The sequence below is a fragment of the Zalophus californianus genome, chromosome 9, assembly GCF_009762305.2.
Source record: "Zalophus californianus isolate mZalCal1 chromosome 9, mZalCal1.pri.v2, whole genome shotgun sequence".
NCBI lineage: Eukaryota > Metazoa > Chordata > Mammalia > Carnivora > Otariidae > Zalophus > Zalophus californianus.
This window is the reverse complement of record NC_045603.1, coordinates 7,268,986-7,286,759: the sequence shown is the minus strand read 5'-3', so window position 1 is coordinate 7,286,759 and position 17,774 is coordinate 7,268,986. Positions and strand designations below refer to the sequence as shown.

Genomic DNA, 17,774 nt, shown 5'->3' with positions numbered 1-17,774 from the left:
AGCAGAGGGAGAAGCAGGCTCCCTGCTGAGCAAGGAGTTCAGTGTGGGACTCGATCTCAGAACCCTGGGATCATGACCTTAGCCGAAGGAAGCCACTAAACCGACTAAGCACGAGGTGTCCCAATAGCCTTTATTTTTAAGACAGTTTTAGGCATACTGAAAAATTGATCTGATAGCACAGAGAGTTCCCAAATAACTCCCACACAGTTTCCTCTATTAACATCTTACATTAGTATGTTATCTCAATACCTTTGTACAAATTGGTTCTTCTGCCTAGAACCTGCTGATTCCACTAGCCAACAAGCATTTTTGCGGAACTGCTTTGTGTCAGACTGTGATAGATCCAAGCGGAGAAGTAATTCCTGCCTTGAAGCAGCATGTGTTCTGGGTGAGGAGAGCAGAGCGGACTCAGCTCTGAACCCTCCACTCCCAACTAACCCCTCAGTTTGGACATTGCTTTGACTTTAAAGAGCATGTTCCCCAGTGCTCATCCTCAGCTGTTCTTCACAATAGTTCTGGAGGAAGTGAAAGCAGGTGGCATTATTCCCATTTTATACATGAAGAAAATAAGGCAGGCTGGGAGAGGAGGTCTCTCTCTCTCTCTGTCTCTCTCTGTCTCTCCTGAGCTTCCAGGATGGTTTATTCAGCCCTGTTTTGATTCTGGGCTGTCTGACTCTAGATCTGTGTTAGTTGGATGGTGGGCTGAGGTGGAGCCTGAATCACAGATGAGGCCAGGGAGGCTCCCTGGTGGAAGAGTTCATTGACGATGGGGGAGATTTGGGAGAAGAAGGGTTCTCTGTGTACAGGTTAATTTGCCTCCTCACTCTCCTGAATCCAGGACTGGTGGGCTCCCGAGACTGTGTGGTCTCCTCTGTCCCCCTGGATAGAGTGGGTATGTGCAGGTACATAGGAGATATTAGGACAGGTTATTTTCTGCTCAAGCTGCCAGAATGTGGGAACTTGTGCCCTTACCTCTGCCCTACCAGGTTCACCAGACACTGTCCGTGGAACTGGACCAAGTATTGAAGGTCCTCAGCTTTCCAAAGAAAAAGGCTGCACTTCTCTCAGGTATGGCCCCAAGGGCCTCTAGCAGGAAAGGAAGAGCTTTTCCCTTAGACTGTGAGATGGGACCACTCCTCGCAGACTAGCCTGTGGTCACCCCATTATTATCTCCACTGTCTTCCCTTGTGACAGAGCTAGGTGGGAGGTGGGGAAGGAGGCAGGAACTGTGTATAAAGATTTTCTTGCTTTCAGCTGCCATCTTATGCTTCCTGCGGACAGCCCTACAACAAAGCTTTTCCTCTGCCCTTGTGGTCCTGGTGCCCTCAGGGGCCCAGCCACGACCTGCCCCTGAGAACACTGTCCTAGCTCCCCTGAGAACATCACAGGTGTTGTCCCTGGTCATTGGACTGCAGAACCTTTTGGTGCAGGTAAGGCCCTTGCTGAGTGGGACCCTGTCAGTGGAGCCTGCTTCTCCCAGAACAACAGTAGGAAAGGGTGGCTGCCTGTTAAGAACCTGGTATTTCCTCCAGGACTGGAGGATGGATTAACTGGGACTCTTAAAGTTATAGTGACAGAAATGAAACTCAAAATGGCTCATAACTGAGAAGGCCAGAGGTCAGCACTGGCTTCAGGCCCAGGTGCATCCCAGAGGCTCAGACAATGTCATCAGAACTCTGTCTCCATGTCTTGGTTCTGCATTTCTCTCAGCTTTGCTCTCATGGGATGGTAGGATGACCAACAGCAGCACCTTTCCAGCAGCAAGAGACTTTCTCTTTCCCAGCAGTCCCCAGAACTGAGTCTCGTTAGCCTGGCTTGGGTAACCTCCCAGTCACTGTGGCTGGGCCATAGGATGCTCTGGTTGGCCTGGCTTGGGCCAGCGCCCTCTCGCGGAGGCTGGGGCATATAGTCAGCTCTCTATAACTCATGTAGACTGAACATGAAAGAGGAATGTTCTGCAAAAGAAAACTGTTCACAGAAAAAGGAGGAGTGAATTTCGTGTAAGCCAAAACAATAGATGTCTACCCCAAAGGATTTTATGTTTCACAGCTTAGAGGACTTTTGGAGATCATTGTTTATCCAGCCATCGAATACTGTGAAGAGCGGTGGGGGCATGGAGATATGTCAGATGCCTGCGTTTGAGGAGTGAGCATTTGGTGGGGGGCTGCCATATAGACAAGAGGTGATAACACAGTGTGGTGAGTTTGAGGCTAAAGGGACACACTGCACTGTGGGAGTACCGGGTGTAACTAATAGGCTGGTGTAGGGTTAGTGAAGAGTTGCTGTCAGGGAAGGTTTCCTGGAGGAGGTGCTTGAGCTGGGCTGGAAAGACCACGTGACTTGTCCTACCTCCCCAAGGGCAGGGTGGGTAACAGAAATGGCATTTATCTTGATGGCAGCACCATTTTGCTCTCTGGTATGGACTCATTCCCTGTCCCTGGCCTTTGGGACACCCTTGATTCCCCAGGACTTTCTTCTCTTTTAAGAAGCTTATTGGGTATTATTTTCAAATAGGAGCTGGTCACCATAGGGTGACTGAAGCCCTAGATGTTTATGCTGCTTTAGTTAGACTCGCACTCTCTTTTCTTGCCCTTTGGAGCTTGTCCAAGGGAGACAGTCAGATTCGGTCTGATCTGATGGCAAGTCATTCATGAGACAAGAGGAGGGAGGTGGGGGGAGCCAGCAAATGAGTGAAAGGAGTTGCAGAGACTTCCTGGGGGTGGGATGGGGGCCTTGATTTGAGTAGACACTATTTGGTGTCCAGATGATTACTGCACATATATGATACGGCTGTTGATTGTGGGAGATTATATCCAAGGATTGATCCCCACTGGGCCTGTGCACAGTATGGGCAAAGTTGGAAACGTAAGGAGATAGAGGATGCCCCAGGAGTGGCCCTTTGCTGGCGCTGCGGTTGCCGAGACTTGTTCCGCCAGCACGTCTATGCACAAGGCTCTATACACTTAGCTCTCTCTGATATAAGTTCCCATTTTCCTATCAGTCTTCCCCAGTCTGTGAGCTCCTTAAAGGTAGGAACTGTGTGTGACTAATCTTTGTGTCTTGTTCCCCCTGTGGGTTCAAAAAAATCAGGAATCAGATGAGAACCAAAACATCAGCTTTATTTCTGGTAAACACTGTAGGAGAATGTAGCTGGGACTTCAGGTCATACTGGGCTTTTTTTTGGTCTGGAGTTTTTCATATACAGCAAAGGTGACAGAATTTTCGTGAGAGTCCAAGTCTAACTAAAACAGCATATACCCACCACCTAGATTCTACCATTAACATTTTAGTATACTTGCTTTATATCTATCCAAAAACAGCTTATTTTAATTCATTAATTCCTTCATTCATTTTTTATTTTTTCTTTTTCTTTTTTTTTTTTTAAAGATTTTATTTATTTATTTGAGAGAAAGAATGAGAGAGAGAGAGAGCACATGGGAGAGGGGAGGGTCAGAGGGAGAAGCAGACTCCCCGCTGAGCAGGGAGCCCGATGCGGGACTCCATCCGGGGACTCCAGGATCATGACCTGAGCCGAAGGCAGTCTCAACCGACTGAGCCACCCAGGCGCCCTATTTTTCTTTTCAAAGAGAACTTTTAAACCACCCTCTTTTCCCCCAGGCTAGACCAGGAGCCTATAGGCAGGGAAATTATGTTTACATTATGGACACTTAGCCACCTGGTTGCGATCTTAAGAGTTTAAGTTCATGGGAGCATGACCTTTAATACCTTGATCCTGTCCTGATGGCATAGACAATGTTAGGCTAGTATTTTACCTGTTAGATAAATCTCTCCTTTGGTGAGGAGCAGCCAGTTAAACGTGGGAGGAAGGGCAAATGCTTTCTCTCCAATGTTTTTGAAAGGGCCAAAGTTCTTATTGTAACATTCAGAACATAAGAGAAAAATTATTTTATACTCAATATCCAGCGTAAAGCCTGGCACCGAATTGGCATCCAATGTTTGTTGAATGAGTGAATGAGGACACAGAAATGAATATGATATGGTTCTAGCCATTTAAGTACTCAGATTGTAGGAAATACTAATAATTACAATTAATGTCAAAATAACCTATTATTTGAATCAAGAAAGTCTCTGCAGGAGAGGTTGCATTTGAACCAGGCCTTGAGTGATGAAAAACTTTCCTCAGACCAGTAGCCTAAACACTAAGGGGTTAGTGACTTCCTGTAGCACCATCACCATTCAACTCTCCTGCCCAAGAGCCTGGGTGTCACCAGGCCTGTGACACTCTTCTGTGCCTCTGGCAGTTTTTTTCTTTTTTAATCATGGTAAAATATTACATAACAAAATTAACCATTTTAATCATTTTTAAGTTACAGTTCTGTGATAGTAAGTACATTTACACTGTTGTACAAACACTACCACCTTCTTTCTCTAAAACTTTTTCATCTTGTCAACCTAAAACTGTCTCCATCAAACAATAACTCCCTATTACCCCCTCTTCCCATCCCTTGACAACCACTGTTCTACTTTCTGTCTCTATTTGGCTATTTAACTCTTCTAGGTAACTCATATAAGTAGAGTAATATACTATTTATCTCTCTGGAAGTTTTTGACTCTCCTCAACAGTCCCTGGGAAGGGGAACCACCTGGAGTAACCCATGAATTCCTCATGAGAGGCTACTGGGTCTGTGTGGGGAGTTGCTCAGCCTCGCAGTCACTGTCCCTGCCACTGCCTGATGAACAGGACCCAGTAGCCCCTTCCTCCTTTCTATCACTGACACACTCCTGAGAAATTCCCTGACCTTTTGTTTTCAGCCATAATGACCTTTCTGTCACTGCCCTTGACCTAAGGAAGTATATGGAAGAGTCACTTTGTTTCTCTGTCCTCCCCCCAGGGCTGGAGCTAAACCTCCTTCAGACCCTTCCATAGGTTTGCTGTTTAAAAATAGTTCTTTATTTGTTCAGTCATTCATACATCCAGCAAACATTCCATAGCAATCCAAGAATAGAGGAGGTGTCTCTCTCTCTCTCTCTCTCTCTCTCTCTCTCTCTCTCTCTCTCTCTCTCTCTCTCTCTGTCTTCCCAGCTCCCGGAATGGTTTATTCAGCCCTGTAATAAGGATTGCATTTATCATATTATATAGTCAGTGGTCTGCATTTCTGTCTTCTTCCGTAAAGCTGTGAATTTCTTTCTTTTTTTTTTTTTTAAGATTTTATTTACTTATTCGGCAGAGAGAGACACAGCGAAAGAGGGGAACACAAGCAGGGAGACTGGGAGAGGGAGAAGCAGGCTTCCCGCAGAGCAGGGAGCCCGATGCGGGGCTCAATCCCAGGACCCTGGGATCACGACCTGATCCGAAGGCAGACGCTCAACAACTGAGCCACCCAGGCACCCCAAGCTGTGAATTTCTTTTAGGCAAAAACTTCTGCTGCTTGCGGGGGTCAGAGGAGGCCTCACAGAGAAGATGACATTGAATTCAGCCTTGAACAGTGTCTAGGCAGAGGTAGAGGGAAGGGCATTGCAGGCAGGGAGGACAGCATGAGCAAAAGCATGTAATGTAGAAGTGTGCAGTGGGGCCTGGGGGGCAGCGAGAATTAGAAGATGACACTGAGGAGCTGGGCAGGGGCCATACCCGTCAGTACCTCACGTACCAGGGCAAGAAGTGTTCGGGGAGCCATGGAGGGCTTCTATCAGACGGAGTTTTTGAAAGATCACTGGCAACCCCAGTAGGGAAGAGGGGTGGGGAGAGAAAGCCTGAAGGCAAGGGGACTGTTGAGCAAGAGATTGTTGCAGTGACCCAAGTAGGTGACAGTGAGGCCCATTTCACACCCACTGGGAAAGCTAAAACAAAAAAGATAATATCAAGTGTTGGTGAGAATGTAGAGTACGTGGAACAGATTGTTGATCGAATGAAAAGTGATGCAGCTACTTTGGAAAACAGCCTGGAAGTACTTCAAAAAGCTAAACGTGGGATTACCATATGACCCAACAATTCTACTCCCAGGTATCATGCCCCAGAAAATTGAAAGCGTTTATCTACACAAAAGCTTGTATACAGATGTTCATAGCAGTACTATTCATAATAGTTCCAAAGCCGATGTTCACCAGCTGATGAGTGGATAAATAAATTGTATATACACACAGTTGAATACTATCTGACCATAAAAAGTAATGAAGTAGTCACATGCTACAACATAGTTGAACCTTGAAAACATGCTCAGTGAAAGAAGCCGGACATAAAAAGCCACATCTGATATGATTTCCTTTAGATGAAATGTCCAGGATAGGCGAGACGGAAAGTAGATTAGTGGTTGCCTAGGACTGGGGTTGGGGGGCAGGCAATGGGGAACAACTGCTAATGAGTAATGAGGTTTCTCTTTGGGATGATGAAAATATTCTGGAATTATACTAAAAACTACTGATCTGCACTTTTAAAAGGATGAATTTTATGGTTTATGAATTATATCTCATTAAAGCTGTTATTTTAAAAAGCAGTATCAAGGGGGGAAGAATGACAATACTGCCATAAGCTAGGGCACTGAGTGCTGGTCCTCCTCGACATCTCTGGGCCAAAGCAGCCATGCAGTATCGGCACCACTGAGGGAGTGCCGGGCAGCATGTGCAGAATCTGCAGGTGTCTGACAAAAGGTGGACCAATGGAGTGCAGTGGAAGGTGCACTGGCCAGAATCACAGAGATCTGCATAGTAGCCCCTGCCCAGCTCCTAACTCTGAAGGGGTTTAGCAAGTCAGTCTTCTTATTGATTCTCCATTTCTCTATCTGCAAAATAAAAGGAGTCTTTCAGCATTAGGTGATTTGGGCCTATGAGAACAGCTTCTGTTCCCCCAGGAATGGAGCACAGCAGAGAAGTGTTGGTTGCAGTGAGGATGGAGACGGTGTCCAGGGTTCACCATGCTGGGTTACATGGGGGAAAGAGGGCAGGTTAGTAGCAGTGGAAGGATCCAAAGAAGGGCTGTGGTCACTGGTGTGATTTGCGTGGCGCTGGAGTAGGGCAGAGCCAGGGCAAACTTCCCTTCTGCTTAGTTCTTAGAGGAACCACAGGACTGTAAGTCTCTGAATGTCTCCAGAGTAGAAATACAGTAGGTTTGTTCTGGGTTTTTCTGTGGAGATGGAGACCTTGGCCAGCAGGTGGAGCTGCAGGAAGACAGGAGGGGGCCTTTTCTCATGTCCAGGACTGTCTAACAGTAGAGCAGGCTGCCTTGGGAGGAATGGAGAAGAGTGTCTTGTGGCTGGGGGTCTCCAAGCAGAAACCAGATGTCCCCAGCAAGAACGGCTGCTGGATTCCAGTCCAGTTGCTACACCTCTGTGGAGACTTGGGAAAGGATAAGTGTGGTGTGAGCAGGGAAGAGACAGTTATCCTTGTGCTCAGACTTGGCTTTGTGATTGGGGTGGGCATGGAATGTTATCAGTTTGGAAATCAGTGAGCTAATTAGTTTTACAAGATGCGAGGTTTTGATCTCAAGGATCATTCCTACTAGAGCAGAGGTTCATGTCAGGTTAAGATTCTAGGAGACTAGGAGGTGGAGAGAGAACATTTACTGAGTGCTTGCTCTATGTAAGCACTTGACATATGGTATTTATTCATCACAACTCCTCTATAAGGTAGACATTATCATCTCTGTTTTTGTTTTTTTTTTAAAGTAGACTTCATGCCCAGCATGGAGCCCAGTGCAGGGCTCAAACTCACAACCCTGAGATCAAGACCAGAGCTGAGATCAAGAGTCGGATGCTAACCAGCTGAGGCACCCAGGTGCCCCTCATCTCAGTTTTATAGACAAGGAAACAGAGTCCCAGAGATATTAAGTAACTTACCTGAGGTCACACACTTTTAGGTCAGAATTTAAACCTAAGTGTTTTTGGCTACAAAATCCATGTTCCTTCAGTGTCCCAAGAAGTGCATCCTGTGAATAGGAGCCATTGTTACCTGAGTGGTAGTACCTGGCTTTTCCTAATGCCCAGCAGCCCTGGCTCCTCATACGTCATTCAGCCAGTCCTCACTGGGTTTACTAGGTAATATGGACAGGGGGGTCAGAGGGTGTCCCTGGGGCCCAGCGCTTGACCAGGTGGGGAAGTCAAAGCATGCTGGCCCATAACTGTGTGATCATGCGTACCTGGGAAGAGGCTGGAAGTTCCCACTGGTTAAGAGTTAATTTAATTTTTGTCTTTTTAAATATTTTATTTATTTATTTGAGAGGGAGAGATAGCAAGAGCCAGGGGAGTGGCAGCGGGAGAAGTAGGCTCCCCACCGAGGAGGGAGCCCGACAAGGGGCTCGATCCTAGGCCTCTGGGATCATGACCTGAGCTGAAGGCAGACACTTAGCTGACTGAGCCACCCAGGCGCCCCAAGAGTTAATTTTAGACTGGAGGAGAAAAGGCACAAAGCCTAGTGTTTTGTTCTAGACCTGCCATCTACTGATATGTACAGGTGTCTTCAGGTCAAGTATTTTTTTCTCTGGGCCTCATTTTCTCAGCTATTAAATAGGTAAGTGGATTAGCTCAAACACTTCAAGCTGTGTGCCTTAGAGGCCTTAGGGGCTCTGTGGAGAAAACCCAGGGGTTGTTAAAGAGGGGTTTGTTACCTCTGTAGTGCATTTCATGAAGCTGCTCTCACCCTTTATTGAGTGTTTACTCTGTGCCAAGCACTGGCTGAACACTGTATATCCATTCTCATCCAACCCTCTCAGCAACCCAGTAATTTTTTTTATCCCCAGTCAGCAAGGGTAAGTGACCTTGGCCAGGGTCACATAGATGGTAAGTGACTAAGCAAGGATGCAAGCCCAAGTCTGTCCCATATTCTTTTTTTTTTTCAATTTTTATTTTTAAAAAAGATTTTATTTGGGACATCTGAGTGGCTCAGTTGGTTAAGCAGCTGCTTTCGGCTCTGGCCATGATCCCAGGGTCCTGGGATTGAGCCCTGCATTGCATCACATTGGGCTCCCTGCTCAGCAGGGAGTCCGTTTCTCCCCCTCCCTCTGCCCCTGCTTGATCTCTCTGTCTCTCTTTCTCTCTGACAAATAAACAATAAAATCTTTTTACAAAATAAAAATAATAAAAATAAAAGATTTTATTTAAGAGAGATGAGTTGGGGGGGAGGGGCAGAAGGAAAGGGAGAAGCAGACTCCCTGCTGAGCAGGGAGCCCAATGCAATGCAACGCAGGGCTTGAAGCCAGGACCCTGGAATCATGACCTGAGCCACCCAGGTGCCCCCTTTTTCCCCCCAAGATTTTATTTATTTGAGAGAGAGCATGAGCAGGGCAAGTGGCAGAGGGAGGACAAGCAGACTCCCTGCTGAGCAGGAAGCCCCATGACTTGGGTCTCTCAGTCCCAGGAACCTGAGCTTAGGACCTGAGCTGAAGTCAGACACTTAACCAACTGAGCCACCCAGGCGCCCCTGTCCCATATTATTTTCTTTTCTTTTCTTTTCTTTTCTTTTCTTTTTTTTTAAGATTTTATTTATTTGACAGAGAGCGAGAGCAGGAACACAAGCAGGGGGAGTGGGAGAGGGAGAAGCAGGCTTCCCACAGAGCAGGGAGTCCGACGCAGGGCTGGATCCCAGGACCCTGGGATCATGACCCAAGCCAAAGGCAGACACTTAACAACTGAGCCACCCAGGCGCCCCCTGTCCCATATTCTTAACCACCACATTGCTACCTTCTGAAGAACAGTGTGAAGAGAGTTTAGCCTTTTTTGTTGTTGTTAGTTTTTACCTTTTAAAAAATCAGGTTTTTTTGAGATATAATTACATGCCATAAAATTCACTGATTTTAAGTGTACAATTAAATGAGTTTTGACAAATAGTTTTGTAAACACTATCACAATCATGATGTAGAACATTTCCATCAACCCAGAAGGTCCCCTTGTGCCCCTCTGCAGTCAGTCTCTTCTCCCCATCCCTGCCCCTCAGTGAACCTGCTCAGCTTTCTGTCACTGTAGTTTTACCATTTCTAGAATTCATATAAATGAAATCATACAAAGTGTGGTCTTGTGTGTCTAGCTTCTGTCAGTTAGCTTAAGGCTTTTGAGGTTCATATTGTCATGTGTGTCAGTACTTCGTTTCTTTTTATTGGTGAGTAGTCGTCCATTATATGGCTGTACCACAACTGTTTACCCATTCACCTATTGATTTGGGACTTCCAGATTTTTGGCTATTGTGCATAAAATTATTCTTAATACTAAAGTACAGGTCTTTGTTTGGACATACGATTTCATTTCTCGTGGGTACACATCTAGGAGTGGAATTGATGGGTCACACGACATATTCACTTTCTAATGTGTGTAACAAGTTACCACAAATGTAATGGCTTGGCACCATACTGTATGATCCCACAGTTCTCCACATCAGAAGTCTGGGTAGGTTTGACCACGTTCTTCACCCAGGGTCTCACAAGGCTGAAATCAAGGTGTTGGCCAGGCTGGGTACTTATCTGGAGAATCTGGGGAAAAAATCCCCCTCTTCCTCAGGGTCCTCTTCTAGCTCTTTAAGGTTGCTCACGTTCTTCCTTACCCGGCCCCTCTATCTTCAAACCACCAATGCATGCTGAGTCCTTTTCACACCCTCGGGTTCTCTGGTTCTTCGGCCACCAGCCAGACAAAACTGCTTTTCAATGGCTGGTGTGACTAGATTGGGCCCAAATAATCTCTCTTTTGCCATATATTATAGCATAATCACAGGAGTAACATCTGGGAGCAAAGTCATGAGATAGTCTTAAAATTCTGCCTACCACTATGAAGTATATGTTTATAGGGGAGTATATGTTTATAAGAAACCATCAAACTTTTCCAAAATGACTGCACCATTTTACTTTTCCATCAGAAGTATATGGGAGTTCCAGTTGCTCCACATTCTGGCCAACATGATATTGTCAGTCTTTTTAATTTTAGCTATTGGTGGGTGTTGTAGTGGTATCTCATAGTGGTTTTCATTTGCATTTCCCTAATGACTGATGACAATGAGATCTTTTGATATGCTTATTAGAGCATAAAATTTTGTTTGATAAAAGGTTCTGCTTTTTAAAAAAGGTTGAAACCTACTGGCTTAGATAAACTGTGAGGTTCTTACAGAGTCTATAATCTGTGAATCTCTTAGTGGAGCCCAGGGTTTAACTCCTTTTCCGAAACAGTCTATCTTTTTTTAAAAAAGGTTTTATTTATTTGAGAGAGAGAGCAGGAGCGGGGCGGGAAGGGGCATGCTCAGAGGGAAGGGGAAAAGCAGACTCTCTGCTGAGCAGGGAGCCCAGCGTGGGGCTGGATCCCAGGACCCTGAGATCATGACCTGAGCTGAAGGCAGACGCTTAACCATCTGAGCCATCCAGGCGCCCCTCCTTTTCTGAAACAGTCTCTTGAATTTAGGTAGAATGTAGGTAAATCATCAGTATAAGCACTATGCTCTATGTGTGAGTTAGAGATGAAAGCAACAAACATTTTTTTAAAAGATTTTTTATTTATTTATTTGACAGAGAGAAAGACAGCAAGAGAGGGAACACAAGCAGGAGGAGTGGGGGAGGGAGAAGCAGGCTTTCGGCTGAGGAGGGAGCCCGATGCGGGGCTCGATCACAGGACCCTGGGATCATGACCTGAGCCGAAGGCAGACGCTTAACAACTGAGCCACCCAGGCACCCCAAGCAACAAACATTTCTTGATTATCTACAGTGTTACAATCCCAAATCTGAAATTCAAATACAAATTATTCTGAAAACCAATTTTTTTTTCTTGGTTGGCACTAATACTCATTGGTAGCAAAACCTGACATGAAGGGGTTTTGTTTGTTTGTTTGCAGAAGGACCCTCTGTTGTCCTATGCCTGTGTTGGCTGCCTGGAAGCCTTGCTTGACTACCTGCATGCCCGGAGCCCAGACATCGGTAGAAACCTTGCGCATTCTCTGATGCTCCCATAGGGGTGGCCAGCCCCTGCCACCTTCCTGTCCCAGACTCCCAACCTCTGTTTTTTGATTCAGACTCATTTTGTTTAATTCTTTTCATAACATGCAAGGGCATTGTGATTTCCATTATATGGATGAGGACGCTGCAGTCCAAAGAGGTCAAGTAACCTGCCCAACCAAGGTCACAAAGCTCTGAAGTGGCAGAGCCCTTCCTGTTGCCTGCTTTCCACAATAGTGGGATATAGTCTCCCTGAGCCAGGCAGCATAGGTGGATAGAAGCCCAGGGAAGAAAGAAACTTCCAGTGGTCAGTTTGTCCAATGCCCTGCCTCTAGCTGAGCAACCCCTTTTTGAGTCAATAAGAGAAAGTCCTCTTCAGCAGTGTTCCAGGGCCTCTGGAAAAGCAGCAGTAACAACCCAGGGTGACTCATGTTTCCTATAGCATTCCATGTGGTCTCCCAGCCCTGGAATCGGTTTTTGCTGTTTACCCTCCTGGATGCTGGAGAGAGTTCCTTCCTCAGACCTGAGATCTTGAGGCTCATGACCCTGGTAAGTGCAGAATGGATGGTCCTGTGGTGTGAAGAATGTCATGAGCTGGGTGGTCCTGAAGAGGCCAGGTAGAGGGGTAGAAAGTAGAGGGGATGGGTGGGCCTACTCAGAGAATTCCTCTAAATGGCAACATCTTCTCACCCCCCAAAGACCCAGATACTCTTTCTAATTCATTAGCATGTGAAACATTGGCCAGGGCTTGTCTGCTACATCCAGATCCTATGCTAGGGACCAAAGATGTCACTGAGGCAAATGCTCTGCCTTCTAAGGGTCCCTCAGTCTAAAGAAGGAGATAGACAAGGAAACTAATAGTTAAAACATGATGTTATTAGTGGCATAGTAGAAGATATGCTAAGTGCCTGGCACACAGTAAGTGCCCATTGAATAAACAACAAAGCAGTGAGCCTGTGAATGATAGTGAAGTGAATCAATGAATAAATCAGTGGTGGTTGTGGGAACACAGAGAAGAGTACAGTTGACCACTGAATAGCGTGGGGGTTAGGGTCAACTGTGCTGACCCCCACACAGTTGGAAATCTGCACATTAACTTTTGACTCCCCAAAACCTAACTACTAATAGGCCACTGTTGACTGAAAGCCTTACTGATCACATAATCAGTTAACACATATTTTGTATGTTATGTGTACTAAACACTGTATTCTTACAATAAAGTAAGCTGGAAAGAGAAAATGTTATTAAGAAAATCATAAAGAGAAAATACTTTTACAGTGCTGTACTATATTTATCGAAAAAAATCTGTGTATAGGTGGACCTGTGCAGTTAACTCTCGTGTTCAAAGATTGACTGTAATTGCTTCTGCCAGAGCCAGGAGGGAGAGGTGAATAAGGGTGCAATAAGCATTCAGTTAATGCCTCTATTTCTTTAATGAAATGAAAACGTTCAGCAGGAAGGAAACATTTCAGGTGAGGTTTGAAGCATTAATAGGCAAAGTGGAGGAAAAGTATTCCAGGTAGTGAAGTGAAGTAGCAGGTAAATGAGTACATGCGGGTGTGTTTGGATAACCATACCTAGTCCTTTTTGGCCATGAGTGTGAGGTGCAGGGCCAAGCAGTGAGGGGAAGGATACTGAAGGGGTCAGCAGGGCCAACTCTCTTAGGGTTTCACAGTCTGCCTCATTTACCCCACTCTTCTATGACACAGCCCCACCTCCGCCCACCAACTCTGAGCTCCTGAAGGCAGGGTTCTCTGGGCTTCAGATCTGTGCCCCCAGCCTGGTGCCAAACACAGCAGGGGCACCGGAAATATCTGTGAAGGAAGGATATGCCAAATCACTGTGTGTTTGGGGCTTCTTTCCCTGGCCTAGTTTGTGCGGTTCCAGAGCAGCAGTGTCCTGTCTCAGGAGGAAGTGGGTCATGTTCTGCAAGGTGCAGCTTTGGCTGACCTCTCTACCCTGTCGAACACCACACTCCAGGCTCTGCGTGGCTTCTTCCTGCAGGTGGGTGGGAAGGGGATGCTGGGTAGCCGCTGTAAGGCCAGACTGTCCATGCCATCTTCTCTGTGGAGGATGCATGCTCTGGCCACAGCAGCCGTGGGAGGTAAGGAGTGCAGAGGGTGGAGGGTTGAGAGGGCCTGTATGGAGTGGCTGCTGAGAAGGCCTGTCTTCCCTGCCTTCTCTCCTCAGGTCCAGAGCATGGGTCTCCTGGCTGATCACAGCACGGCCCAGACCCTGCAGGCCTCCTTAGAGGGCCTTTCCCTGAGCACCTCCTCCGTCCAGCCACCCCTGGACATGCTGTATCCTTTCTTGCATCTGGGAGCCTTGGCCTGGGCAAGGTCACCCAGGCTATGGGAGGCTGTGGCATCATGCTTCAGAGGGGTGACAGTGTCTACAGCTCTGTCCTTTAAAGCATTTGCATCAGTGAGAATAATAGTGGATAGTAATGACACTGACTTATTCTGTTTAAGTTCCTACCAAGGGACTTGACTTGGTAGGAACTTGTACTATGACTTGTACTATGTCTAATCCTCACAGAAGCTAGGGCTGTTAACGTAGGTATAACTTACACCAGAGAGGTTAAATGATGTGCCCAGGATCACACAGTAATAGCATCAGGATCTGACCCCCATTTGTCTGTCTCCAAAGCCACATCACCAAACTCAGGAAGAAGCCAGTCCTTCCCCAAGAGCTTTGGAGAAAATTGCCCAAACCCAGTTGATACAGGTGCTTCCCTCAGCCCAGTGGGGGGTGCTGGCTGACTGACCTGTCCCTAAGAAAGCCTGGGGCTGTGGGCAGTGGCTAGAGGCCCTCTGGGGGTGGTTGTGGGGCTCCAGAGACAGTTGAGTCTGGGTGTTCAGTCTGGTGCTTCCTCCCCATCCCCACTGGCTACCTCCCTGGCTCTCCTTCCCTGGTGCCTGAAACAGTTCCCTGTTGAATACCTACCCTGGTGTTTGGGTCCCAGATTTAGAATTCAGCCCACTATTCCTAAGAGCACCTTTGGGCTCTGGAAGTGTGGTTCTCCCACGGTTGGCTCCACCTTTCTGCATTTTCCTCTCATGTTTTGCTGCCAGTTGCCTGGGAGGGGTGGCTGTATCCCTGTCCCACATCAGAGACTGACCCTCATAACTTGAAGGCCCAGAAAGAGAGAACTAAGACTTGGAGAAGAGAAAGTCAGAATTGTTGGGGAAATGGATGACAAATGTAGCATCTTACTCCACTGTTGAAATGGAGTCAGGAAATAAAATGATACACTCACATGTCTCTGTGGGCTCCAAAAACATTTCTGTCTCAACTTATCTTGGCTCCCTGGAGCTGATAACTCTGCCACTGGCATGGTGGATTGCTACAATGAGGAATGGATGGCCTCCTCAGGGACAGGGGATGGGATTTGTTCTGGTAACATGTAAGGAGCACCAGCTGGCTGCCTCAGTTGTACCCAGAAAATACCAGTCAGGCCACCCACGGGGCTGGAAGTGCAGAGAAAGGCCACGTGTGTGGTACCCATGTGATCCAAGTGCTCTGAGGGGCACTTTACCTGCTGCCTCACCTCAGGTGAAGGTGGAGAGAGGTACAATTTCCAGGCAAGGAAGCTGAGCAGGTCAAATCCTGTGCCTCGCTAGCTGAGCCCAACTGCTCCCTGGCTAAAGTGGGTACCTTGTGTTTCTTTCCGTGGGCCCTCCCCAGAGCTTGTATTTGATTACCACGTGTTCTTCAAAGGTCTGCTCTCCACAACTGTGCCTGCTCCCTGTGCCCAGCTCAGCCCACTGCGCCTCTGGCTCCCTGTCCGCCTGCCGAGCCCCCTGTCCCCGCCCCCCACACACCTGGGTGCCGGTACCTGGGCAGCCCACCCTACTCCTCGGGCTTGGTTGTACGGACCCTGCACAAAACTGGTCTGAACTCCGTCCTAATGAACGGGTAGGGAGGCCCCTAACGAACTAGGTTTAGAAGCTGGTGGACTGGAGAGGCGAGCAGGGGATGCACCAACTTCGCACTGCCGATTTCTTAAAAAAAAAACAAAAAAACTGCTAGTCGTGACCCACCAAACTGATCCTGTCAACTACAGTTTAAAAGACACTGTCAGCTGATGAAAAGTTTCGGTCAGGGCCCCAGTCCGCAGACGCGCCCTTTGCGTCGGGCCCAGACTCCCGCAGACTTAACTTCCTCCAATCTGACAGTGACAGAGTGACAATCACGCCCCGGCACGAGGTGGGCGGGACTAGACTCCGGTTTACGGAGCTGGGGACGGGGCGGGGCCGGAAGTGAGGTCAGCTGAGGGGCCGTCGCGGCTCGCGCTCATTGGCCGGGGGCGGTGCTTGGAGGTTCCTGCGATGCTGCTGGCGCCTAGTGTGAGGTTCCGCGCCTCTGCTGTTCGCCCCGTGGACCCTAGAGCCGGGCTGCGCACCGCCGTCTTATCCGCACGCCCCTTCCCGCACCGACCTGCCTGGTAGGTGGCGGCGGGGGTCCCGGGAGGGCGGGCTCCTGGTGGGGCTGGGGGGCAGGGACCAAGGGCCTGGTGGGGCTGGGGGGCAGGGACCAAGGGCTGCTGGGGGTAGGGGATGAGATTCGCGGCCCCGAACGCTTCTGTTTGGAAGGACTCGTTCTCTCCTCTGGGCGCCCCAAAGGCTCGGGGCAGCAAGCTGGGTCCGCGAGTCCCACGTAGCCGGCTCAGCCCGCCATCGCCATGTCACCCTTACAGAATGGGTTCAGAGTCGTGTACCCGGCCGGGAAGAGCTCTGGAAACGCACCGGGCGGGGAGCGGGATTGGGAGGCAGGGTAAGTGGGAGTAACAGAAGAAGCAGGATCCGTCTCCACGCAATCTGCTTTTTCGGTTTTCCTTTCCCACTTTTCCCGCTTCGGTCATTACCGGCTGTCTGATAGCCCCTGGCTTCAAGTTCTGCCCTAGCCCGGGTCTGGTTCCCTTGAGTCTAGAGTATGATGTTGGAAGGCAGGTTGTCCTGGGTGAACTTGGACTACTCCTTCCCATTCTTGAAGCTTCAGTTGTCTCATCCTCGTAGGGTGGCACCGGGGCGGTTCTCTGAATGACCTCTGCAGGCTCTCTGTCAATCACTGAGCGTCTTTCCCCTGGAGCAGGTGTCCTGCTAGTACAGTGGCAGCTTTGAGGTAGCCTATACTCATTTAGAATCTCATTAGCCCGGGAATAGCTGAGTGTCTTTGGGCAATCACCTCACTTTTCTGTGCCTTGGTTCCCACATTGGTAAAATTGGGCAGCTGTCATCTGAGCGTGAGGCCTCCTCTGACCACTGTGTTTCAGTGTGTGTTTCACCAGCTCCCTCATCCTTCTGTGCTTGTTTTACAAGTTGATTGATTGTTTGTTTCCCCTACTAGGGACATAAGTACCATGAATGCAGTGATTTTTGTTGGTCTTAGACACTGCTGTATTCCCAGGTCTAAAACAGTGCCTTGAATGTGGTACTTAAAAAATAATTAGGGAATGGTGCTTGAATAAGAACAGGTGGTGTTTGTGGTGCCTGTGGTTCCAGAGTGAGTGAGTGGCAGGCAGCCTTCTTACCCAAGACTGTGCCTCCTCCTTTCCCGCCCCAAATCCCTTTTTCTGTCTTTTTTGTTTTTTAAGATTTTATTTTTAAATAATCTCTACACCCAGTGTGGAGCTTGAACTTACAACCTCAGGATCAAGAGTTGCATCCTCCACTGACTGAGCCAACCAGGCAGGCCCCTTCTTCTGTTCTGAGGACAGAAGTCAGAGAGGGAGAGAAACTGCAGAAGTTTCACAACTCCCCTGACTGCCTGGGCGTCCTTAACCAGACACCTTCCTGGGGTCCAGGATGGGGTGTGTTGAAAGGGAATAGTAATGACCAGCCCCTTTCCCCAGGCATAATGCCTCACCCAGTTCTTTCTCCCTACAGCAAGGAGGGGACTTCCTTATTTCTGTTTTACA

General features: G+C 48.0%; 2 protein-coding genes across 3 annotated transcripts in view; both read left to right on the top strand.

Annotated features, from left to right (window-relative positions):
- Window positions 1–15,176, top strand: part of MEI1 (meiotic double-stranded break formation protein 1) — a 72,614-nt gene extending 57,438 nt beyond the window's left edge. The window contains exons 25-31 of the mRNA XM_027593874.2: window positions 987–1,068; window positions 1,255–1,430; window positions 11,755–11,836; window positions 12,297–12,403; window positions 13,727–13,858; window positions 14,045–14,154; window positions 14,929–15,176. Of these exons, the coding sequence (XP_027449675.2) occupies window positions 987–1,068; window positions 1,255–1,430; window positions 11,755–11,836; window positions 12,297–12,403; window positions 13,727–13,858; window positions 14,045–14,154; window positions 14,929–14,974 (735 nt within the window). The 3' untranslated portion in view covers window positions 14,975–15,176. The remainder of the gene's footprint in view (window positions 1–986; window positions 1,069–1,254; window positions 1,431–11,754; window positions 11,837–12,296; window positions 12,404–13,726; window positions 13,859–14,044; window positions 14,155–14,928) is intronic.
- Window positions 1–17,774, top strand: part of CCDC134 (coiled-coil domain containing 134) — a 35,135-nt gene that overhangs the window by 2,019 nt on the left and 15,342 nt on the right. Inside the window, exon 1 of one of the 2 annotated variants that reach the window (XM_027593875.2) lies at window positions 16,058–16,301. The exons of the other annotated variant lie outside the window; for it this stretch is intronic. Coding sequence (XP_027449676.2) covers window positions 16,186–16,301 — 116 coding nt within the window. The 5' untranslated portion in view covers window positions 16,058–16,185. Of the gene's footprint in view, window positions 1–16,057; window positions 16,302–17,774 lie in introns of those variants that run through there. 2 annotated transcript variants of the gene reach the window in all.